The following is a 24,748-nucleotide window of genomic DNA, read 5'->3' on the forward strand; positions in this document are numbered from 1 at the left end:
CCTGGAGGGAATGAGTTAAAGTGTGACTTGGTATCAGAAGGATTAACCCTCCAAGTATCTTTCCATCAGTGGAATTTCTCCAAGTGGGTATAAAGGGCAGGAGAGGGTGCGCTGAAATAGGGGTGGTGGGAGGGGATGTACTAGGAGGGCCCACCTGGGCATCTGGGAGCAGGAGGGAGTAGGGTGGGACCCATTTGTTTCCCTTTTAGTGAGGAGATTGGGCTCTGGGAAGTGTGCTGGCCTCTTGTGGGGCCTCTGCCCTTTTTAGTGGGCAGGATCCAAATGGACTCCTTGGGAGGGGTTGCCAGAGAAAATACAGGACGCCAAGTTAATTTGAATTTCAGATCACCAAAGACATTTTTTTTCTTTAATGTTAAGTATGTTCTTAATATTACATGGGACGTACTTATACTAAAAAAGTATTCATTGATCTGAAATTCAGACTTAACTGGGCATCCTGTATTCTTATTTTCTAAAGTTGGCAACCCTGGTCTTTGGTCTTCTGGGAACAGCTAACATTGTATAGGACCATGGCTTTGTTCAATTGGAAGACACAGTAGAGGTCAGAGGCTGCTTTTGAAGCAGTGGGACCTAAGACCAACTTCATACATGATGTAGATTGAGTTTTCCAGTATCTCAACTTTTACCTTCTTGCTCATGCTGATTCAGAAATTCCCCTCGTCTTGTCTTCTGTCTATAGTTTCTTCTTCTCCTTCTCCCCCTTCTTCTCCTTCTCCCTCTTCTCCTCCTTCTTCCTTCTTCCTATCCTCCTTCTTCTTCCCCTTCCTCTCTGACTCCTCCCCCTTCTCTCCTTCCCCTCTCTCTCCTCCTTCTCCTTCTCCTCCTTCTTCCTCTCCTTCTCCTTCTTCTTTTTCATAATGAGCATGAACTTATTTCACTTTTAGCCACAACTCTAAGACATTCACTTGATTTCCTCCAACAGTTTGGCTTCTGAGTCAAGATCGCACATGCTCAAGGCAGTGCTGAGCTCTTATTGGATGGGTTTCTATGGGATCTGATTGGTTTGATCATAGGTTGGGGATGTCAACAGAGAAGGTTAGAGTTTCTTGCTTTTAATTTGCATAGTGCATATTATATAAAACATGGACTCTGGAATCGGTTTACTTGGCTCCAAACCCTTACTCCACACGTACTGGCCATGGGCAAGTTGCTAAACTTCTCTGTATCTCAGTGTCCTTGTTTGCAAGATGGGGATACTAGTTGTGTCTGCCTCATTGGGTTTCTGGAGAGTTAAATAAGTGAATACAGGTAAAGCTCTTAAGGTGGTCCCTGCCCTGTGGCTCAGTTATCATGAGCTGTTCTTATTATTTGTTTCTGGTAAAAAGGTGAGACTATCACACTGATTTTAGAGAGAAAATGTGCCTAGGCATACCTTACCCTCAGAACAGTGATTCCCAACTGCAGGAGATTTTGCCCCTTGGGGGGGACATCTGCAGACATTTTTGGTTGTCACCACTGGCGGTGGTGGTACTACTGGCATCTAGGGGGTGGAATCCGGGGATGCTACTGAACATCCTACAGTGCACAGGACAGCTCCCCATAACCAATAGTTTTTGGGAGCTAAAATGTCAATAGTGCTAAGAAACCCTACCCTAGAAGATGCCCTCAGACTTCTTTTGTATAGTGATCGATCCCATACTTGCTTGGCAAAGGACATTGCCGTCAGACAGATGACTCCTGCCAACGTATTTCTAGGAATTTCCCACATGCTTATTTGAATGGGGAAATGTTCCCAGGGTGAGAATAAGAACTCCTCTACTGGGAATTCCTTGGTGGTCCACTGGTTAGGACTTGGCGCTTTCACTGCTGTGGCCCTGGGTTCAGTCCCTGGTCAGGGAACTAAGATCCTACACTGTGCAGTGTAGCCAAAAAAAAAAAAAAAAACCAAACCAAACCAAAAAAAAAAGCCTCCTCTGCCTCCCCTGAGTAACAGCAGATTAGCTTGGGCTCCAAAGTGCTGCAAGTCTTCCCCTAGCTGCGCCTACCCAGTCAGTTTTGCCCCTGGAGTGGCTGAATCAGGACCCTGGCTTCCCTGTGTCCAGGCCAATACCCTTTCCCACCGTGTTCTAACTCGATCACTGGGCTCGGGTTACAGTGCTAGACCCTTTTTTGTACTTCATGGTGTTTCCGTTTGGGGTCTCTGGCTGTCCCTCTTAGTAATCTGCCGCCTATTGACTGCTCCTCCAGCCAACTTCCGAGATTTTGGCATCTGTCTGAACACAATGGATTATTAGGGTTTCATAGTTTTACAGGCAGTACACCAGGCCCTGTACAAATTAGCTGATGCAAAGGGCCATGAAGGGAAGGGGCATGTCTCAATTCCTCTGGGCACAAATCTCCAATTCTTGTTGAGGGGAGGCAGTTTGATTTCCAGCTTCTCTTGTAAGGAGTCAAGATGCTCTGTTATCTTAGGACAGTTTCCACAAACCACACTTTTGTGTATGAAGTTGGGAGAGTGTTTATTTTTTATCGAAGTCCTGGGGTACATGAAGTCTTATACTGGTTCCAAACTATTCTGTCTAACTTCAAAGCCAAGTCCTTCACTGCTACTCTAGAGGTGTGGACAGCCCAACTAAAGAGCTCTTGGAGACCATCTGATCTCATATATACAGAAGAGAACAGGGGACGCCCAGAGAAGTATGTGACTCAGCCCAGCTTCCCTCCTTCCATCCAGTGTTGGTTCTGGGCTGGGACCCCGTGGGTGTCCAGATGCCTGACAACATTTTCCAGGCCAAGGTATATAAGAGCTTTGTGGCCTGGGGATGTGAGGACAGCTGGACAAACAGGTTGGGGGTTCTGGGGCCAGTCTCCTGCCAGGACTTGTGCCCTCATGGGGGAGTAGGTGGAGTGCCAAGGGCAGTGGGGGAGCTGGTGGGCCCCTATAAGCACCCTCCTTCTCTGAGCCTGTGTCCAATCCAGCCCAGGAGAAGAGCTGCCTCCTTAGTGCCTCGCCACCTCCAAGCAAGGCTAAGTCTGGAAAAGGCTCAACTGGAAACTCTAGGGACTGAATTGTGGTTGGCTTCTGGATTATCTGGTTAGTAAGGGGATTCCCCACCAGCTTCCCAGCTCATGGAGAGTTTCTGGATGGAATTGCTCCCGTGGCAATTGATTTGTAGAGCCAAGAGCTATCCTTTAGGGGCATTCTGGGCCATTAAACACCCAGAGTTGGACTCCCCTGTGCTGACTGGAATGTGGACTTAAGTTCTGGCTGTGCTTGCTGAGAAGGGGTCAAATCTGAGGACTTCTGATTGGCCAAGAGCCACGGAACCACATGCCATTAGTGACGAATGCCATCACACCGGTGAAAACTTCTCATTGTGCAGACTAGGTGACCAAGGCTCAGAGTAGGCAAGGGATTTGTCTAGGATCACCAGCAAGCAAATCTAGAACTCAGCCCTCTTGATTCCGTTGCTTTTTCTACCATGTTAGCAACCATCACGCATTCCAGATTTTCTGAGACATCCAGATTTCGTATAATTTTATTCTGTTAAATAAATAGGATTTAAGGTGTGTGACTACCTGTGATTTTGATGTCGATTATTTTATGAGACTTTTAAAATAATTTGCAGATAAAGAAAACGCTCTTGCTCAGATCACATGCCCTAAGTGTGAGTTTGAAATGATTGACCTGGAGAGAAGTCTGGCAGACTCCAGGCGCCTGCCAGGTTTACAACAACATTCCAAGCAAACGGCCAAATTGTGAGCTTTATGCCTTGTGGCCTGGCTACCCTGGCTAATGGGTGATATAGAAGTTAGAAATTCACCCAAAGATTGCCGTTTAAAGGCTGGATGTGAGTCTAGTAACCAATGAGGTGGCTCAGAATGAGGATGCCGCCCAAGTGAGGGGCCCTGTATTGGATGGCAATTCACTGAGCCAGTTGGAGGCCCGGTTCAGGGACAGAGAGAAGGGAGTAGGGAGAGCAGGAGGAGCTGGAGTTGTCGAGGAACAGGTAGAGATGCAGAGAGAATGGAATCCAGATGGGAATTTGGGAATGGCCAGGGGAATGTGTTATATGGGAGGGGGGGTGGTCAATACATCCTGATCAGCATCCCGGGTCACCAGGAGTCCTGAACATGTGACTAGGAAGTGCTTTCCTGGGCATCTTCCCTTACCTTCCTGTGTGTCTTAGCAATAAACACCTGGATGCAGCACAGGAATGGTCATGGCTAGGACATCCTGGGAGTCACTCTGAATTCTGGACAACTGAAAGATGGGGTTGAGGTGAGGGGGCTAGTGTTCTTCACTGAGCCCAATTTTTCTCTTTCTAGATTGAGGCCCACTCAAGCTAAGGGGAGGCATCGATGGCTCCATTGTCAGCTGACCCTAAGCCAGTTGTGGTGGGGGTGGGATGGGGAGAAGTCAGGTGCCAGGCATGTATGAAGGGCAGGTGTAAGAGAGGTTGTTGCAGTCTAGGAGCGGAAAGAAGTGAAATGAGGCTAGATTTCAGGGTGCAAGATAAAGGGTGTTAGAAACTGAAGTCACTGGGGCAAGCTGGGGCCTGATCTTGATGGGCCTTGTAACAGAGCTTAGACTTTATCCCAATGGGACACCACCAAAAAGTTGAAGCAGTGGTGCAATATGATCTAGTTCACGTTTATTAAGCTCTCTCTCACAAATATCTAAATACAGGGACTTCCTAGGTGGTACAGTGGTTAAGAATTTGCCTGCCAATGCAGGGGACATAGGTTCGATCCCTGCCCCAGGAAGATTCCACATACCTCGGAGCAGCTCAGCCCGTGCACCACAACTACTGAGACTGTGTTCTAGAGCCCGTGAGCCACAACTGTGGGGCCCGCATGCCACAACTACTGAAGCCTGCGCACCTAGAGCCTGTGCTCTGCAACAAGAGAAGCCATCATACTGAGAAGCCCGTGCACCACAATGAAGAGTAGCCCCTGCTCACCGCAGCTAGAGAAAGCCCGTGTGCAGAAACGAAGACCCAATGCAACCAATAAATAAACAAACAAATAAATAAATACATAAATTTATTAAAAAAAATCTAAATACAGATTGGAGAGTAATCAGCTCCATGGCTGATAACTGAAGCCCTGCAGTGTGTCTGAGCTGTCCATTATGGTAGCCGCTAGCTACTACTGAGAGCTTGAATTGAGCTAATCCGAATTGAGATATGCTGTTAGGCTAAAACACATATAGATTTTGAAGACTTAGCATGGATTAAAGGCTATAAAAAATCTCATTGATAACTTTTACCTTGATTACTTATTGAAATGGTAATATATGGGTATATTGGATTAAATAAAAATATTATTATAGTATTAAAATTAATTTCATCTTTCTAAGTTAAAAAGTTATTAGGAATTTTTAAATTACACAAATGGCTTGCATTCTGTTTTCATTGGACAGTGCTGGTGAAGAATCCCAGAGGCAGAGGTCCTAGAAAGGGTTTTGAGAGATGTAGTATTAAGAGATGATAAAGAAATTGCTTTTGGAATTGGTTGCTTATAGGGAACAGAAACCCTTGAGTTTAACTTTAAAAAAAAAGGGGTTTATTCAGAGAATTCAAAATATTTGATAGAACCCAGGGGCAGAAAGTGCATCCAGGACTGAGAGAGAATTGGCACTTGGAATCTATGAAGTATCAATGCAAACGGTCTCACCATTTGTTTATCTGTTTACCTGGGCCCATGTTGTCTTTTTTTTTTCTTCCCTCTGTGCACCTGCTTTATTTATTTTTCTTATGTAACTGATTTTCTCTGCTTTACTTTCATATGGGCCAGCCCCCCCCCCCCCCCCCCGCCCCGCCCATGCTAACTTGCCTTCTCAGGACAAGAAACAAGAGATGGACTAGAACCTCCATGACTCAAATCCCAGCCCAGGAGGGAACATGTGATTAATTACATTTGGATCCGGTGTGCCCTCTGGTCCAGTCAATCATGACCAGAAGTGCAGGGTCATGTTAACTGTTCAGTTAGTAGGTTCTCAGGAATGTAGACCATAGAGGAAGGGGTGGGCGCAGGACAGACAAAGTGACTGCTGTAGCATTTACAGGAAACCCCAAAGGAGACTGAGAAGGAGTAGCCAGAGTGTGGGAGGGAGCTGTAAGCACATGGCATCTCAGAAGCCAAGGGAGGAGGGCATGACTGATAGAACAAAATCTGTTGTGAGGTCAAGTAAGACAAGGATGACAAGTGACCTGTGGATTTGGCACAGGGGGTGTTGAGTGTCCTTGGTCAAAACAATTTCAGGAGAAGGGTGGGAGCCAGAGCACAGTTTGGATGAGGTTAGAAAGTGGGGGCAGGGGAGGCAGACAGGAACTTTGTGAAGTTCGGCTGCGAAGGGGAGAAAGAGAGTGTATGGCATCCAAGGAAGGTTGGTTGGTTGGTTTGTATTAAGAGAGGAGAGGCTTGGGTTTATTTAACTGGTGATGGGAAGGAGCCAGGAGAAAGGGAAAGGGCAGAGATCCAAGGGGAAGGCAGATGGCTGCTGGTGGGAGAGACTGGATGCAGAGCCCCCTTGGGAGGACTGGACTCTCTATTGTGATTGGGGGAACTTTGGAAACACGGTGGCAGACATCAACAGTGTTCAGTAATGGTTACAGTCTTCTCAGCTAAATAGGAGACAAAGCTGCCTGGTGGGTGCAGGGTTGGGACATGAATAAGAGACTTGGGGTGAGCAGGGGACAGAGCTTGGGATTGGAGGAGTGCTTGCTTCCATTTGCAGCCACTCTGGGCTCGTCCAGTCAAGTGCTCACACGTATGATGGGACATGTAGATACACACGTGGTATTTCCAAGGACCGGGCTTGCTATAGACTGCTTTGTGACCCCTAATGTGGTGGTACTAGGAGATGGGGACTTTGGGAGGTAATTAGGCTTAGATGAGGTGATGAGGGCAGGGCCCTCATAATGGGATTAGTGCCCTTAGAGGGAGAGAAACCAGAAAGCTTGCTTTATCTTTCTTTCTCCCACCATGTGAGACACAGTGAGAAGGTATCTGACCATCTGCAAGGCAGGAAGAGGGCCCTCACCAGGAACTGAATCTGCCAGCACTTTGATCTTGGACTTCTCAGCCTCCAGGACTATGAGGAAGAAGTTGTTTAAGTGATCCAGTCTGTGGCCTGTTGTTATAGCAGCCCCAGTCCACTAATACAGGGTTGGTGTATACACACCTCGGTGTGCTCATACTGTACACATATGTTCACATCAACCCAGCTTGCATGTACCTGTGTGCCCGTACTTGCATGTACATGGCAGTATGGAAGGACATGACATGTGCAATGCTCATATGGGGGCCTGCCCCCTTTCCCGCCCCATTTCCTGAGCAGTGTGGCTTGAGTTCTTCACTGCTGTTTATTGAAGTCTCCCATTGAAGAAAGGAGTGGGAGCAAGAAGGGGAAGGGGGTGGGAACAATGGCAGAAGTGGCCAGTGGGGACAGAAGAATGGCAGGGCCCGGGCTGCAGGGAGGGTGAGGGCAAGGTGGGGTGTGTGAAGGCCTGTGGCCAAACCTTTAAACTGCTCAGGGCTGGGCTGGGGGGCCCCGGTGGTGGTGCAGATGCCTCCACCAAGCTCTCAGAAGACGGTGTCCTAGGAGCATGGATGCACCCAGCACCCTCCCCAAGGTGCCCGTGGAGCCCAGAGACAGGCAAGGACCTGGCTGGGATTAGCCTCTGGACGGCAGGGAAAGGAGGGTCTGTTGCCTTCATCTGGGGCCCAGGCCCGGTTCACGAGGCTGCAGAGGGATCCTCTGGGATGCCTTTTCCGCCTCTGGCTCCTGCTTGGGCTCCTTTGCCCGCGAGGACCTAGGGAAAGAGAGCTCAGGAAAAGCCCTGGGCTTCCCCAAGGAGGGGGACTGGTGGGGGCAGAGGCAGGGGACCGACCAGGCTTTTACGTCTTCAATAGTCTCTGGCAAGGGCTGATTGAGCGTCTCAGGCAGGAATAGGGCTGCACTGCCTCCCAGGAGGGCGACGGTCCCAAAGATGACAGTGGGGATGAAGGGCTTCAACTCCCCTGTGATTTTCACCAGTGGGGCCGTCATGCTTCCCACGCGGGCCCACATGTTGCTTATGCCCATACCTGTTTGACTGGGAGAGTTCAGAGCAGAGATTGGCAGCCTGTGTGTGGGTTCTCAAAGAACAGCTCTGGGACCCCTGGACAGGGGCCACAATCCCAACTGCCCCTCTATCCTTTGGCTGGACCAGCTCCAGGCCCAGCACCTACCGGATGACTGTGGGGTATAGCTCGCTCGTGTAGAGGAAGAGGCAGCTGAAGGAGCCGGACAAGCATCCCTTCCCAAACACAGCCAGTACTGTCCTCAGGGTCGAAAAGTCTGCAGAGGAAAGAAAACACGGTAGACCTTGGAACTCAGGAGACTGTGAGCGTTCTCACTCCTTGGAGACCTTGTCTCCCCTTTCGCTTTGGCTGCCAGAAAGCTCAGATCCAAATTGAAAGCCGAGTAATAGCCCCTCCGCTATACCCAGTGCTTCACAGGCTTGTATCCTGCTGCATTTGGGCTTTTCCCTGGCTCCGATTCCCTATTCTGTTTTGTTCTATTTTGTTATATCTGTGTTTGTCCTAAAACACTCGTATCTCCAGTTCCTTTGGAAGGATATAGGTGTATCAACACACAAACATATAAAGTAAAAGTAGCTTTTCCAAGGTCATGATGGAGTAGGTTGTGGGGTGTTCCTTGAGCACTGGGCTCTCTTGTTTTCCCATCCAAGCTCGTCTTCTGCAGCGATGTGACCCAAGCCACACCCAAACCCTGAGCAAGTTCTCTCATTGTGCAGTTACCACCATACTTTGCCCAGTCTGAGTCAGTTCTGGAAAGGATCTTCAATATCATCTAGCCCAACTGAGTTACTTTCTAGACGAGAAACCTGAGCCCCAGAGGGCACAGGGACCTGCTCAAGGGAACACAGTGGATTAGAGGCAGACTCGGCAGATCTGAAGTCCCTGGAACCTTACTTCCCAGGCTGTGAGGCCCACAGACACATCAGCCTCATGGGTCAGCCTGTTTCGGAGGGTTCTGGGGTGGCCCCAGCTCCTCACCTGAGGGCACAAAGATGAGAGACAGGATGCACCCTCCTGCTAGGAGTAGAAGGGCAGCCTCCGTGATGTGCCGGCCCAGATAGCTTATGGAGACCATAGTGATAAACTTGGCTGGGATGTCAACCCCACCGAAGATGAGCTGGAGAATGTAGAGGTTGACTCCAAATTCCTCCACACCCATGGCTAAACTATAGTAGGAAAAACCGGTGGCAAACCTGAGGGGCAGAGAGTGATTGATTAGGACCCACAGCCCGGCTGGGGCCTCTCCCCATACTGATCATTGGGTCACCAGGATGATGAATAGTTTTATCTCTTGTCCCAACTGCAGTGGATTGGTAGCGGATGCTTCAGTGCCATTTTGAGGTCTCCGAGATCGTGTCTGGGCTCAGTGGGAGAGCGCTGGGATTGATTGGTTATGTCTGACACGGCATGGTCTAAGGTATGGTGGCACACTGCCATATAATTGGCTCCAGAGAATATCGGTCCTGGAGGGACTCTTGGAGACCAAAGGAGGCAGTAAATGATCTCTCTTGGTTGGACAGTGGTTTAACATTCAGAATGGGGGGAGGTGAAATTTCACAGGGCTGTGCACATGGGTCAGATGCCTCCCTTCCTCCTCTCAGAATGGTAGGATCCCTTTTGAAGAGTTCCTGGACACATGAATCCTTTTCACATGGGGGTGGCCAGGATGAGAAGGGCCTCAGAACCAGGTCACGGAAAGGGCTTTGAAGGAGCTGTGGGATGTCGGGCAAAAAAAGAGACTTAGAAGAAACACAGTTTCTGTCGGTAAATCTTGAAGCCCGAGGGCCAGTCTTGCTCTGTGGAATCCCAGAGGGCGAGAGCTGGACCAGTGGGGGGCAGAGACAGAGAGGCACAGCTAACATGGTAGGGGATGTGAGCGGGGGGAGGGGCCTGGAGCATTTGCCCTGTGAGTGAGGTGAGTGTGACCCCAGAGGGAAACAGACCCTGATGGCTGGACCTGGGTGCGGGGCAGGGATACAAGAGATTTCTAGGGTTGGGGCTGGACTGGGGCAGCCCAGAGGAGGGGATCCCTTGACTCTTCTAGCAGGTACGTTACGCCTCGCCCTTAGGTGAGCCTGCCAGAGGCCTTGTTCATGACCCCTGCTTGGCAGGGGCGCTAGGGTGTGGGCAGGGAGGGGTGGCGGGTTACCAGGCCAGGGAAAGACAGAAGGTCATACGGCGCAGGATGGGTGTCCGGAACAGGTCGGCTATGCTGTGCTTGGCCTTGGCCAACATGATCTCCTTCTGCAAGCTGAGTTTGATCTCCTTGGGGCAGAGGAAGGGGAGGGGTGCCATTAGTGACCAGCTGGTGGGCAGGAGGAAGAAGAGAGGGAGGTGCAGGCCCGGTGCCTTTAGAGAAGCTTGCTTAGGGCATCAGATGTAGGCTTGTGAGCAGGGGAAACAGAGGCAAGAGGAGGGGACAGCCCAAGAGCAGAGCCCAGGTTCCTGCCCCAGACTACAACCGCTCTCAGCCTCTACCTCCAGGCTGAGTTTTTCTCCTTCCTCCTTCTTGCCATTGAAGGCCGCCACCTGCCGGAGTGTCTTCAGGGCCTTGGAGGACTTTCCAGACAGGACCATCCAGCGTATGGACTCTGGCAGCCACCTGAGGGCCAGAATCAAGTCACAGTGGCTCCCCGCCCCCAAACCCAATGCCAGAAGCTCTCTTGAGAGGCTGGAAAAAGATCAAGAGCCAGACTTGTTCCAAGTCACACAATGAAGGGGCCTGCAGACCATCTGCTCTTATTTTGCCTCCTGACTCTTGGCTCCCATCCTAGGCTGTGGACGTGCCCAGCTCCACTCTGGACCCTCTGACCATCTCTCCCACTGCAAGATTGCTAGTCCCCCTGGGAGCTTGTTCTCATTTTCAAATGGAGGCCCCATTCCAGTCCTAAGTCTTTTTGTGTAACATGGAGGATTGCTTCACCTTGGTTTCCTCATCTGTAAAATGGGAGTGCTAATGCCCCCTTCACACAGAGATGCCGTAAGGGTCAGGATGACTTGGGTTGATGCCCGGAACAGGGCCTTGCTCATAGCAAGTGCTGGATGAAGGGTGCCTCCAGGACCTCATGTCTGCTCTTGAGCTTGTTCATGATTTCCTGTTCTTTGGGTCCAGCTACAGACTGGTTTCCTGTCTCCCACACGTCCTCACTGGGAGTCTTTGCCCCAGACCCCTCCATTTTCCCAGGTTCTCAGGTTGGAGCTTTCCTTTCCTTTATACTTCAAATCCAGACGTCCCCAAACTGAGAATTTTTCCTTCAAAATGCCCCTCAGACTCATCCCCCAGGCTCCTCCTGCCCACACAGTCACCTCCCTCTGTCTCTCATCCCCACCCACTGGGGTCTGCCCTTCTGTATGATTAGGTCACATACAGACTCTTGGTCAGGACTTTCAGCACCCCAGGCACCTTCAGAGACGTCCTGTGTCCCTCCACGTGAAGCGGAGGCCTCCCTAGCTTTCCGTGCTCGCCACAGCCTGGCCCCTCCGCCCCCCGTCCCCCCGCCCCTGAGCGCTCCCTCCCGTGGCGTGCCTCGGTGTGCGGTTCCTCCTCCCTGGGGTGCCCTTCCTGACTTTGGGACGGAGTGTCTTGGGACAGACAGAGTCAGCCAGTCGGGTCAGGCATGGGCCCCTCCCGTTTGACCCATGCGGCCCTAAGGAAGGGGCTGAAGAGGAGGGGGCCACATACCAGGACAACAGGAAGAAGGCGAAGAAGGGAATGGACACTGTTAACTGGAGCCAGCGCCACTGGGGGATGGCATAGGCCAGGCCGGGCAGAATGAATTGGCCAATGGTGTAGAAGTAACCGATTCCAACCGACTTGATGGCCCGCATCCGGGTGGACACCCACTCGACATCTGCAGGAGGAGCCCAAGGACCGGAGTAAGACCCTACTGGGCCCTGGGCACCTCCTGAGAGGGCGCCCCAGCTCCTGTTTCCCAGTTGGCCGCTTCATCTGACCCTGACCCTAAGGTTTCATCACCTCCATCTTAGAGATGCTGTGACTGAGGCATAAGAAGGTAGGGCTCCAATGTAGGTCTGTCTGACTTCCAAGCCTGCACTCTTGACTGCCTTTCCAGTGGCAGGTGACGTCCCTGGCTTTACCTACTCGTGCGTGTGGACTGAATGAGATTGTGTACCTGGCAGGTGCCAGGCCCAGGGTAAATCCTCAGTATTGAAACTGCTGCTATTATGTTTGTTGCTGTGTTCAGAGAGGGCCTCTGGGGCCCTGCGAGGGGCAGCCCCTTGCTTGACCGAGGCTGCCTGGTGCCTGTGGCTGAGCCAAGCCCAGATCCCCCTGTTGACTTCAGGCTGGTGCTCTCCAAACTTCTGGTCCCTGCTCCCTGTCCCTGTTGCTCACTCAGGATTGTGGTGCCCAGGGTAATGCCTGAGATGCCGAAGCCACACAGGAAGCGGAAGACTGTGTAGACGGGGAAGGTGGGGCTGAAGGCTGCGCCTGAGCCGCTGGCCGCCAGCAGCAGGTAGCTGCAGGTCAGGATGGGCTTGCGGCCAAACCTGCAGCTCGAAGAAGAAGAGGGTCGTTAGCAGCTGTGAGCTGGCCAAGGAGAGTGACTCTGCAGGCTTTGGGGCAAAGGGCTGGACCCCCCACCTCCCGAAGGGTCAGGCAGGGCGTGTAACTCCTTCCCCAGATAGACCCTTGCTGGTAATTGCTGTTTTTGTTGACAAGTTTGCAGTTAATGAGTGATCACCTCCACCCCAGCTGAGCAGGGGTCAAAGGAGCACTCCTCTCCAAGCCGTTCACCCACCCACCTCCATGGCCACGCAGCCACCACTGTGTCTGCAAACCTTGAGGCTGTGGCCCCAGGTCTGGGGAGGCTGGAAGACTCAAGTTGTAGAGGTTTTGGGGCAGAGGGAAGGCTGTGGCCCCAAAAGGGGTTGGCTATACAACATCTGGTGGTCCCAAGACCCCAGGTCCCATCTCTCCTCACTTCCCCCCACCATCTCTTTGCCTCTTTGGGGGTGCATGAGTGGAATGGAGAGGGATGGGGGGTCTCCATGGGTTGTGCCTCCCCTGGTGAAGTCTCAGGGTCTCACCTGTCAGATAGGGCTCCCAGCACGAGCCCCCCAATCAGTATGCCTGCCATGTAGATAGACTGGGCCATCTCCTTCAGTTTGTTGGAGTTGCACACCAAGTCCCACTGCGCAGGAGAGAGGGAGAGCCGCTTGGCTCAGTCCAGCCTGGCCTCTCTGCTGCACTCAGCCTGTGCCCCTACGTGTGTGCTCACACTCCCAGCACCCTGGCTTGGCTTCCCTGAGCCTGGCCCCTACTCCTGGGCACTGTTTACCCCTACAGGGCTCCTTGGGTTCCTGCCTCATGGTTCTTAGTGACAACATCCCTTCGGCATGCGTGGCTTGCCATATGGCTCCCAAAATCTGCTCAGCTGTCACAACCAGGTCTCTCCTCAAGCTTCTCCAGTCTCAGCTGTGTCCTGTGGCTACCTGTGCATCTGCTTCTCAACCTCACACGTCCAAAGTTGGTCCGTCTGCCTGCACCCTCTCTCCTCCAGGGGACGTTCCTGCTGACACCTCCCTCCATCCCACACCTTCAGTCTCTCTCTCTCTCTCTCCTGACTCCTCCCCATCTTACAGCCTCTTTCCCTTCCACATTTGCTCCATTTCTCCCTTCCCTTCAAAGACTAATCTCTTGAACAAGGAACCACCCTTGCTGTCACCCCATCCTTATGTCCCACTTATTTCCCAAGTCTGCCTCCATCACCTTGTGAAACTCTGCTCCCTGAATCCAATGGAACCCTCTGTTTCCAGACCTGACTTCCCTTCAGCAGCCTTTGACCCTGCTGACCTCTCCCTCCCCCTGGTCTTCCTCCTTTTCTTCCCTCCTTGGGCTCCTTTCTCTCTATCCCTTAAAGGTTCCCCAGGGATCTTCTTGGATCTTCCTCTCTTTTTATTCACTTGCCCCAGGAAATGCCATCTGCTTCTGTGGCTTCAATGATTATTTCATGATGAGGACTCCAAATCTCTCTCTTTAGCCCAACCTTTCTTCTGGCCTTGGGACCCATCGATTCAGCTGCCTACATGAAATCTCGACCTAGAGGGTGTCTTTTGAGTGTAGTGTCTCAGAGTCAATGAGACGTGTCACCTCCTCCTTGTAAGGTCTGAATTGCAGTGACTGGCAACCTTTTTTGACTCCTTCCTCTCCCATGTTACAATTACTTGATCCTCCAGTTTCTTTTTGATCGTTCTTTTCCCTTTCTTTCTTTCTTTCTTTCTTTCTTTCTTTCTTTCTTTCTTTCTTTCTTTCTTTCTTTCTTTCTTTCTTTCTTTCTTTCTTCTAGCCACCCTGTGTGGCATGCAGGATCTTAGTTCGCCGACCAGGGATTGAACCCATGCCCCTGCAGTGGAAGCATTGAGTCTTAACCACTGGACCACCAGGAAAGTACCTTAATATTTCTTGACTCTGGATTCTTCTATTTCCACTACTGCTATCTTAGTGCAGGCGTCATCCTCTTATGCGTGGATTCAGAATAACAGCCAATATTCAATAGAAATAAAAGCAATGGGACCTAATGAAACTTACAAGCTTTCCCACAGCAAAGGAAACCATAAACAAAATGAAAAGACAACCTATGGATTGGGAGAACATATTTGCAAACAATCTGACCGACAAGGGCTTAATTTCCAAAATATATAAAGAGCTCATACAACTTGACAACAAAAAAGCAAACAACCCAATCAAAAAATGGGCAGAAGACCTAAAGAAATGTTTCTTCAAAGAAGACATACAGATGGCCAACAGGCACGTGAAAAGATGCTCAACATTGCTAATTATTAGAGAAATGCAAATAAAAACTACAATGTGGTATCCCCTCACATTGGTCAGAATGGCCATCATTAAAAAGTCTACAAGGGACTTTCCTGGTGGCGCAGTGGTTAAGAATCCGCCTGCCAATGCAGGGGACATGGATTCGAGCCCTGGTCCAGGAAGATCCCACATGCCACGGAGCAACTAAGCCCGTGTGCCACAACTACTGAGTCTGTGCTCTAGAGCCTGTGAGTCACAACTACTGAGCCCACACGCCACAACTACTGAAGTCCACAACTACTAGAACCCGTGCTCTGCAACAAGAGAAGCCACTGCAATGAGAAGCCCACGCACCAGAACAAAGAGTAGTCCCCGCTCGCCGCAACTAGAGAAAACCCGCGCACAGCAACGAAGACCCAACACAGCAAATAGATAAATAAATAAATTTATATTTAAAAAAAAGTCTACAAATAACAAATGCTGGAGACAAGGGAACCTTCTTAACTGTTGGTGGGAATGTAAATTTATGCAGTCACTATAGAAAACAGTATGAAGTTTCCTCAGCAAATTAAAAATAGAGCTGCCATATGATCCAACAATTCCATTTCTGGGCATATATCCAGACAAAACTATAATTAAAAAAAGATGCATGCTCCCCTATGTTCATAGCAGCACTATTCACAATAGCCAAGACATGGAAACAACCTACATATTCATTGACAGATGAATGGATAAAGATGTGGTACATATATACAATGGACTACTACTCAGCCATAAAAAAGAATGAAATAATGACATTTGCAGCAACATGGATGGATCTAGAGATTATCATACTAAGTGAAGTAAGTCAGAATGAGAAAGACAAATATCATATGATATCACATAGGTGGAATCTAAAATATGACAAAAATGAACTTATCTACGAAACAGAAGCCGACTCACAGACATAGAGAATAAACTTGTGGTTGCCAAGGGGGAGGGGGTTATAGAGGAAGGATGGATTGGGAGCTTGGGAATAGCAGATGCAAACTATTATATATAAGATGGATAAACAATAAGGTCCTACTCTACAGCACAGGGGATTATATTCAACATCCTCTGATAAACGATAATGGAAAAAATATGAAAAAGGATGTATATGTGTATAACTGAGTCACTTTGCTGTATAGCAGAAATTTACACAACATTGTAAATCAACTATACTTCAATAAAATAAATTAAAAAAAAGAATAACAGCCAATATTTATTGAGTGCTTACTCCGTACCACGCACTGTTCTAAGTAAGCACTTTCCATGCCTTAGCTTTTTCAATCATCGTAGCAACCTTATGCTGTAGAGCTGCTGTCATCCTCATTTTACAGTTGAGGAAAACGAGCCCAGAGAGGATTATTGCAACAATCTTCTGACAGGTCTCCCAGCTTTCAATCTCAGTCCTTCCTATCCATTCTTTCCCTGATAACCTGAGTGGCTTTCTGAAGCATCTCTCAAATCAGGTTGCTGCCTTGCTTAAGGTACCCACTGGCTTCCTCTTGCCCTCTGGGTAAAGAGAAAGCTCCATTAACACAGATTTATAAAGCCCTCGGGCTCTGGCCCCTGCCTGCCTGTCTGGCCTAATCTCCTGCTAATCCCTGACATGCACACTTTGTCCAGTTGTCCTGAATTACTTGTGTAATGAAGTAGAGAATCTCATTCACTGGAAAGGCCTTATGAGAATGTTTTGGAAGTGAAACAGCGTGGGGAAAGAACCACACATCCCAGGGAGCTCTTTCTGCTTTCCTCCCGGGAAGCGAGAGGGATTGGGGAAAGGTGAAGCCTCTAGGTGCTCCAGCTGACTCATAGTGTCCAGCAAACCCAGGGCTCTTCTGGCAGAAAAGGGAGCCTGCATGTACATGTGTGGGGGCGCGGGAGGGAAAAGAATAAAGGAGGAAGCGAGGGGGCGTGAAAGGAATATGTCAGTGGGTGTCTAGAGAGACCTCTGGTACTGTGTGGCATGCGGTGTAAAGTGACAGGCCATCCTGGAGCGAGGTGGGGCCATGTAGTTCTTGACAATGATGTGTGAGTGGAAGAGGTGGATGCTGCTTCCACTTCATTTAATTAACAGGGAGTCCCTGGCCTGGACTTGTGTGCTTTCTCCCTTCCTGTTGGTGGGAATGGTGACAAATAGAACAACTCTGGAAGCCACGGCGGAGCTGCTGTGTGTCTGGGTCCCCTAGGAAGGGGATTGGGAACACAAGAGCATGGCAAAAAGCATAGGAGCAGATACAGAGAGAATTGGAGAGATTTTCATAGGCATCCTGGAACTGTGGGGGGAGGGGAAGATATTTTGAGAGATTTGGGGCATGCTTTGTGTGTAGTTAGCTGTTAAGAAAACCTGTAGCTGAAGCCTCCATTCTTCAAGGTATTGAGAGGCTGACTTATGTTTCCTTTGACTTTGACTCCATGTATAGGCCTGGCCACATGGGGTTGCGGTTTTAATCAGGTTACACTAGTGATTCTCAAAAGCTCCAGGCTACTGTGCTCCTCTTTGCTTCTGTACTTGATATCTTCCCCTTATTCCAGCAAGGTTGCCAGTCCTTCAAAACACATGTCAAAATCATCTACTCTGAGTGCCAGGAACATCTTTTCTAGCTGCTGGGCAGAAGCAAGTAGTTGGTTAATATTTGTGAAATACACAAATGGCTGAGAAGCACATCCAGACTCCCAGAGTCATGCCTCATTTCCCCTTCCACACTCAACATCCTCTTCTTACCTCTAAAATGACGCAGACTGCATAGCATGCTACCTGCCTGTTTACTTGTCTGTCTCTCTGGTATTCCATAATCTCACCGAGGGCAGAGACATCTCATTTGACTATTTACCCCTAGCAGCTAGCACAGTAGTTGGTGCACAGTCAATGTTACTGTTTGTCCAGTGAATAATTAATGGGGTTGCTATACGTATTTACAGATGAGGCCCAGAGAGGAAGAGGTAACCTGCTGATTGGAGGGAGCCGGTCACTCAGCTTCTATCTAGCCCCTGCCATGGCCTGGGCTGACCTCCTGTCTACCAGCTTTTGTCAGCTCCACATAGAGTTCTTGCTTCCGATATCCTATGCAATGTTCTTGGCCTTCTTTTTCCTTTCTTGGAATGTTTACTCCTTGGGGAGCTGGGTTCAGGAAGGGAAGAACAGGAAGCCCACTGCCATGTCTTCCTGAGTGATGATGTGCCAGGAAGGTGGTGGGGGTGAGACAGAGGGCCTGCTATGCTCAGGAGTAAGCTTTGCAAATGATGCTGTAATAATCCTATGAAGCGGGTACTATTATTCTCTCCATTTTACAGGCAAAGAACCTGAGGCTCAGAGGGTAAATAGCTTGCCCAAGAGCAGCTTGGTTCATTTCAGAGACTCAAACCCAGGTCTGTTGGACCCCCAACTAGTGCCCTTGACCACGGCTCCCTGATGTGTGCTTTGTTCTGAGCCCTGAGCTGTCAGAGGGGAGGCTCTGTCCTTGAGAGCTGTGGTCATGCGTCGCTATAAGCCACTAGCACGGGATGGGCTGGAGTCATGGTTGAAGAAGCAGCCAAGGCCAGAGCCAAGTGGGCTGGTCTAACGTCCACCTGAAGGGTGAGGGCCAGGGTCAGGAGCTGGAGCAGCAGCAAAATCATACGCCAGGAGGCCCCTCAGAGGGCAAAACAGAAGGCGTGACATAGAAGGTCAGGGCAAGCCACACGTGATCAAGGATGGCGACCCTGCTGTGTGTATGGGCTGACTCTGCCACACATGGTCCTTCCTACCCCAGAGCAAAGACAGGGGAAACAACCTTCCCTAGATTTGGGGCCTTTTAGATCCAGTTCAGACCTTGGGGAGAACTGCAATGGCTCTGTCTACTCTTGGGCCCCTGATGCAACCAAGGCTGGGCACAAGGGCCAGAGAGCCAGGTACCAAGGAAGACTCAGAAAGGCATGAGTCTCCATCTCCGCCCTTTTGCAGCTGTGTTCCTGGGTCAGTTACTTAACCTCTCTGTGCCTCAGTCTCCTTATCTGTAGAATGGGGGTAATACTAATACCTGCTTCTCAGGAGCTGTAACTAAAGTAAGGAATGAAGAGCACCCTGCACTATACCTGGCAAACCGTCGGCACTCTATGTGATAGATGCTCTATCATTATTGTCACATGTCATGGTAAGGCCTGCACTCTTAGGGACAGGTGATGCAGTAGAAGGGGCATGGATTCTGGAGTCAGAACCCCCGTCCCTCTTCCTGTGAAAGCTTGACTTCACCATCGTGGCTGAGAGAGCTTCCTTGTGGATCTGAGCCCAGCGTATTCCTCTGTAAAAAGGGGCAATGTTCATAGTGGCCGTAAAAGATTTGTAGGGTTGTGAAAGAAGCAATGCAAAACACCAGCCCAGGGCCCTGCACACAGTAGGTGTTCGCTGAGAGAGTCCCTGACCCTGGAGAGTCCATGGGATGACCTTGGGGTTCTCCTGCCCAGGATCACAGCTTCCTAGGTGAGGGCTGCCACGGGGGGTCAGGCTGGCCTAGAAATGTGGCTGGAGTGGGGCCCCCTGGTCTTTACCCAGGAGTCAGATTGGAGGCTAGGAAAGGGAAGATGATGGGAGGGGTGCCCAGGGCAGGGTCCAGGGTGAGCAAGTAGGGGGGAAGCAGGAGTTCAGCTGGAGACAAGAGATGCACAGATGGTCTGGGAGGTGGGCAGCCTGGGGATTTGGGGGTGGGGGTGGAGGAAGACAGGAGACTTGACAGGGGAAGCTCCCAGAGTGGAGACCCACTTCCGGAAGGACCACTGAGCAGGTTTTCTGCTTCTCCAGCTGCTGACTTGGGGCCTCCAGGGACCTGTGTGGGGAGACCGGATTTCTGTGGCCCCAGAAACAGGAAGTGAAGACTCAAGGCCCAGAGAGGAACCACAGGGGCCTCAGAGAGGAGGGTCTGCTCATCCAAGGCCAGGCCCAGGCCTTCGAGGGCTGCCGGGTTCAGTTTCAGGGGCCACCATACTGAGCTGGGCCCCCGCAGGGCTGGGCTGTGTGACGTGGAAGCCATGGGCTCCTCTCCAGGGAACCCAGAGCCCACAATCCACACTTCCCACACTTTTCAGACTTAAAAGAAGGGCCTTTGTTTCCTCTTAATGTCCTAGCAAAGCTCCTTCTGAAAAATTCCAACCTTGTCTCTGCTGAACCCAGAGAAAGGAATGTGTGGTCACCTCTGCCAGGAAAGCTTATGGGATCAGAAGGCGGAGGGAACCTCCCCACGCTCCTGGCTGGACTCAGCGTGGTCCTCCCACCCTCGCCTCCTCCAATGGGAAGGTCCTTATTATCCCATTCTACAGATGAGAGGACTGAGGCAGGGAGGGAGGTGACTCACCAGGTCCCCGGCTGTGGGGGTGGAGCTGGGCCCTGTGTTCAGGCCTGTGCTCAGTGGGGGTGTGGAGTCAGGCGAAGCCGTGCGGCCTGGGGGAGCCGGGAAGGGCTGTGACAGCCGATTCCCCTTATACTACTCTTCTGGGGGGACTAACACCCTACTTCTCAGGACACCTCTAGTAATGATGACCAGCACAGCAACAGTGGCAGTGAACATCAGCTGAACACCTTGTAGGTGCCAGGCCCTGTGCTAATGCTGGCTTTGCATTTTGTCTTTTAATGTTCACTCTTGCTCTCTTACCCCATTTTACGGATGAGAAAACCGAGACCTCTGGGGTTGTAACCTCCCCAGTGAACGGCAGAGTCAGGATGTGAACTCTGCTGCTTAGCCCTGGCTCACAGATCCCGCGCTGTCCACCTGGGAGATGGCCCCTGGCCTGCTAGCCAGGGTCACCTGGGCTGAGCTGGCTGCCAGGTGCTGCCTTCCCAATAACCAACCTGCCCCCCGGGGATGGCACATCCAGGGCCCTGCCTCCACCCCAGAGACCCACCCCTAGGTGAGCCCAGGCACTGTTTTACCTCCACCATGTGGGGGGCTGGAACCCCACCTCACCCCAAGTGGATGGAGCATGGATTTGCTACTGCTTGAACCACAAACAGAGAAGTCAGAGGGGTTTGACCTTGCTGTGCTGCTACAAGCATCTGGCTGGGTCTGACCACTGACCCTTCCCTGATGGGGCTGGGGCCCTGAGCAGGGTCTCTCATGGGTGAGAGTCCTCAGGGAGCCTGGGCCTGACCAGGACCTGACCTGGAGAAGGGAGCAGACCCCGAGGCCCGGTGAAACCCTGTGTTCTGTTGGGATGTAGATCCCCGTGGCCCTAACTGCTGGAATGGTGACTGCGAAGTCAGCTGGCACAGATGCAAGCTGATGCTTGACTGGGTACAAGACCTGCAAGCTCTGCTCTTGGCCAGGCTCCCTGGAGCTCGAGGTGTACCCTGGAGGGGAAGCCACTTTCCTGAAGTCAGCACTGTCTGAGTCCTTCCTGCCTGGCTCTGAGGGCACATGGCCTTCATCCAGCATTAACTGAGCACTTCCTAGCACCTAGCCCAGGGTGCAGTGGTTGGGGGGTGCAGGGGGGCATTCCCCAAGGGGCAAGGGGTAGGGGAGTGGAGGGAGGTGGCTCTGGAGCCCTGCTGCCTGGGTTTGACTCCCAGCTCCAGCATTTGTGAGATGTGGTGCTTTGGGCCAGGAACCTGTACCTTGGTTTTCTCATCTGCAAAAATGACATCATATAGGTACTAACCTCAGAGTGTTGTTGTGAGGATTCAATGAGTTCATACAAGCAAAGTGCTTAGAGCCAAGAGCCATCCAGCATGGGGTAAGCACGCAGTAAGGGGTAGCGATGGTTATTATTTCATTGCTCCTGTAGGATTTTTCTTTCCTCGGCTAGGATCTGTGTTCTGGAGCACACGGATGGTGGCTTTATCCCTTCTCTCTGTCTTCCCAGGGACCAGAAATACAGCAAGTCGCCCATACACCTGGAAACTTATTTACAGGATTTGGGGCATTTTCCACTGTCCCCCCCCGCCACTGCCCCATTCCTCACCCCCATATCCATTCGGTTCCCAAGTCCCAGAGATTCTGACTCCCTAACCTCTCTGGTATTTATTCCAACTGCCTCTGCCATCTGTCATCTTGGTCCTGGGTCCCTGTGGCCACCTGCTAACTGGTCTCCCAGCTCCTGGGCTAAAATGCTCCACAAGCTACTCTCCACCTTGCCGTCAGAGTGCAGATCCTTAGAAGGTGATCTGAGCACGCCACACGCCTGCTTAACACCGCTCAGTGGCTGCGTGTTACCTTTGGGACAGAGGCCACACCTCCCCCTCAGCATCCAAGCCAGGCTTTCCTGCTGGCCCTCCTCCTCCCTATGTCCCTGACCTCCACCCGCCACTGTCCGCCTCTCCAGCCTTCCTCAGTCTCTTGTGGTCCTGACTGCTTTGCTCTCTTTATGCCTTGACGCCATGCACAGTGTTCCTTTTGCCTGGGGTGCACTTGCCTGCTTCAGCCTGTTCCCTAACCCTCACCCCTCTTTCGCACTCAGCACAGGCATTGCTGACTCCAGTAAGCCCTCCTGGGTTCCCCTTCCAGGCAGGTTTTAATGCAACCTCCTCCAGGCTCCCAGAGCACCCTGAGTTTATAAAGCGCGTATCCATTCATTACACAAATATTTATTTCACAGAGCACCTCCTCTGTGGCAGGCACTGTTCCAGCTGCTGGGATACAGCAGAGCAGCTGAAAACCTCCTGCCCTGGGAAGCCTGCCTACCCCACCACGCTGCTGGTGAGCCTCCTCACTAGAATTGAGCACCTGGAGGGCAGGCATGTGGAGTTCTTTGACTCTCTGTCCTCAGTGTTATGTGTGTAGCTGTCCATAAATGTTTGTTGGATGCTGGATGTATTTCAGGCACTGCGCTGGGTCCTGGGAAGAAAACGTGCATGTGACAGGGAGGAAGTATCTGGGGCAATGAGAGTCAGCAGATGTGATGGTTAGGAGCATGGCCCTGGGGCCAGGGGCCTGTGCTCAGATCCTGAATCTGCCTCTTACTGACGGTGTGACCTTGAACAAGCTCCTTAACCTCTCTGTGCTTCAGTTTTCCCATAGCAACAATGGGCTCCTCATGCTACCTTACAGTGTTGTCAGGAAGGTTAAAAGGGTTATATTTATAAAGCACTTAGGACAGTGCCTTGCACATAGTCAGTGCCTTAGACAGAAATAAATATTCACTAAATGAATGAATAGCGATCATAGATTCTGAGTGTAGATAGTCCTGGATTCACATCTTTTCCCTGCCAGGTCCTAATCATATGTAATCCTGGGAGAAGTCATTGAACCAGCCTGAGCCTCAGTCTCCTCCTCTGTGAACTGAAGGTACTAACAATACTTCTCTCAATGAGATACCATCTCCCGGGATTCCAGGAGCCCACATTCGTAATGTGTCCAGCACAGGACTGGCACCGGGTAAAGACTTTGAAATGCATCTCTTCTAATGAGGTAAAAGCAAGATCCTGCCCTTGAGGGGTTCATGATCCCCAAGGGAAGAATGAAAACACTGGCCTCTGCTCACTGCTCAGATGCCACCTCCTCCAGGAAGCCTCCCTAGAATCCCGTGGTTCCCCCACTCTTTTGTGCTGCCATAAATGCTTGCCCCCTGTGCCTACTATGGACTTTCGCTTTAAATTCCAGCTCTGAAACTGACCAGCTGTGTGGCGCTGCACCTTCACTTGCCTTCTCTGAGTCTCAGTTTTTATTTTTCTTTTTGAATGAAAAAGGAAATAACATCACCTTCAACAGAATGTCATTGTGGGAATCAAATTGTGGGAGATGATGTCTGCCAGACACTAAGACGTGCCTGGCCGTTTGTGGATCCTCAATAAATGCCAATCCCTGTTTCCCTCTCTTCATCTGACCATGGTCTCTAGGTCATTCGAGAGCCTGATTTAACTCTGTAACTTTCAGAGATGGCAGGTAAAAGAATTAGTGAATGAATGAGGGTGTGAATGAATGGGAGGTGCACATGTGAGTGACTGCAGGAGCAGATGAGATGTTTTCTGGATCTGCTCAGGCATGCTCCAACCCTCGCCTCTGTCCGTCCCCTCCTCCATACACCGTCCCACCTTGAGGTCTTTGCACAAGATGGAATTTTCCTCCTTTTCCCCATTGCCTGGCTAACTCTTGCTGGACTCTCTTATCTCTGCCCAGGGTTGCTTTTTAAAGGAAGCTTCCCCTGGCCCCTGCCCCCAGCCCAGGAGTGGGCTGTAGTCTAAGGTCACAACCTTAAGTACTTTGAAGTTGTAATTTGACATTGCTTTGTGTGGTACTCTCATTAATTGATGTTACCCCTGCTAGGCTGTGGACTCCGTGGGAACAGGGACAGTGCATTTTTGTATCCGCAGAGCTTGGCACTGCGCCTGGCATAGAAAGGGCCGTTAGCGCTGCGAATGTGAAGAGATGGAACATTTTGGTTGCTGTGCCTCTGCGCCCAGGTCCTTCCTCTCCCTGTCCCAGGGTTCTAGGGAGACTGGGCCCCAGCCTGCGCCCCTGTCCATAAGTGTGGAGTGCTCACTGTAAGCGGAGGGAGAGGGCTGGCCTCTGGTCATACCTCAGTCACGATGGAGTCCCTGGTGCTGACGTCGTAGGTCCAGCCGTCCAGGCAGGGCTCAGTGGCCCCCTGGGTGTCATTGGGCAAGCTGGCGTTGGGTGTATGTACGAAACGGAGGCACGTCTCAGGCTTCCCGTTCAGGCCCATGGGGAGCACCCAGGGCCCCTCGGAGGCATTGGGTGGCAGGCGACAGTGGTGGGTGGGGGTGGAGGCTGTGAAGATCTGCAGCAGGTTGTGGTTGGCCATGCCGAGGACAGGGATGCCGAGCAGGACCGCGTGCAGGAACTGGAAGGGCCCTTTGCTGGCCACGCGGTCCACGAGCTCGGTGAAGGTCATGGCGCCAGGCAAGATGAGCCAGAGCTGCAGGCAGGGCATCAGGCCAGGGAGACGGACATGTGCATGGGGGTGATGGGG

General features: G+C 51.1%; 1 protein-coding gene and 1 long non-coding RNA gene across 6 annotated transcripts in view; one reads left to right on the top strand and one right to left on the bottom strand.

Annotated features, from left to right (window-relative positions):
• LOC130848157 (uncharacterized) overlaps positions 1-24,748 on the top strand; it is an 81,251-nt gene that overhangs the window by 42,086 nt on the left and 14,417 nt on the right. For 4 of the 5 annotated variants that reach the window (XR_009052549.1, XR_009052553.1, XR_009052551.1 and 1 more), the window contains one exon: positions 10,574-15,974. The exons of the other annotated variant lie outside the window; for it this stretch is intronic. This is a non-coding gene — a long non-coding RNA (uncharacterized LOC130848157). Of the gene's footprint in view, positions 1-10,573; positions 15,975-24,748 lie in introns of those variants that run through there. 5 annotated transcript variants of the gene reach the window in all.
• SLC22A8 (solute carrier family 22 member 8) lies at positions 7,315-24,688 on the bottom strand. The gene is made up of 10 exons (XM_057726159.1): positions 24,335-24,688; positions 13,102-13,205; positions 12,407-12,561; positions 11,735-11,903; positions 10,531-10,654; positions 10,202-10,317; positions 9,031-9,245; positions 8,200-8,308; positions 7,860-8,063; positions 7,315-7,781 (listed from the first exon to the last, which is right to left on the bottom strand). Exons 1-10 carry the CDS (start codon positions 24,668-24,670, stop codon positions 7,682-7,684), a joined length of 1,632 nt encoding a protein of 543 aa, XP_057582142.1. The 5' UTR covers positions 24,671-24,688; the 3' UTR covers positions 7,315-7,681.

The sequence above is a fragment of the Hippopotamus amphibius genome, chromosome 3, assembly GCF_030028045.1.
Source record: "Hippopotamus amphibius kiboko isolate mHipAmp2 chromosome 3, mHipAmp2.hap2, whole genome shotgun sequence".
NCBI lineage: Eukaryota > Metazoa > Chordata > Mammalia > Artiodactyla > Hippopotamidae > Hippopotamus > Hippopotamus amphibius.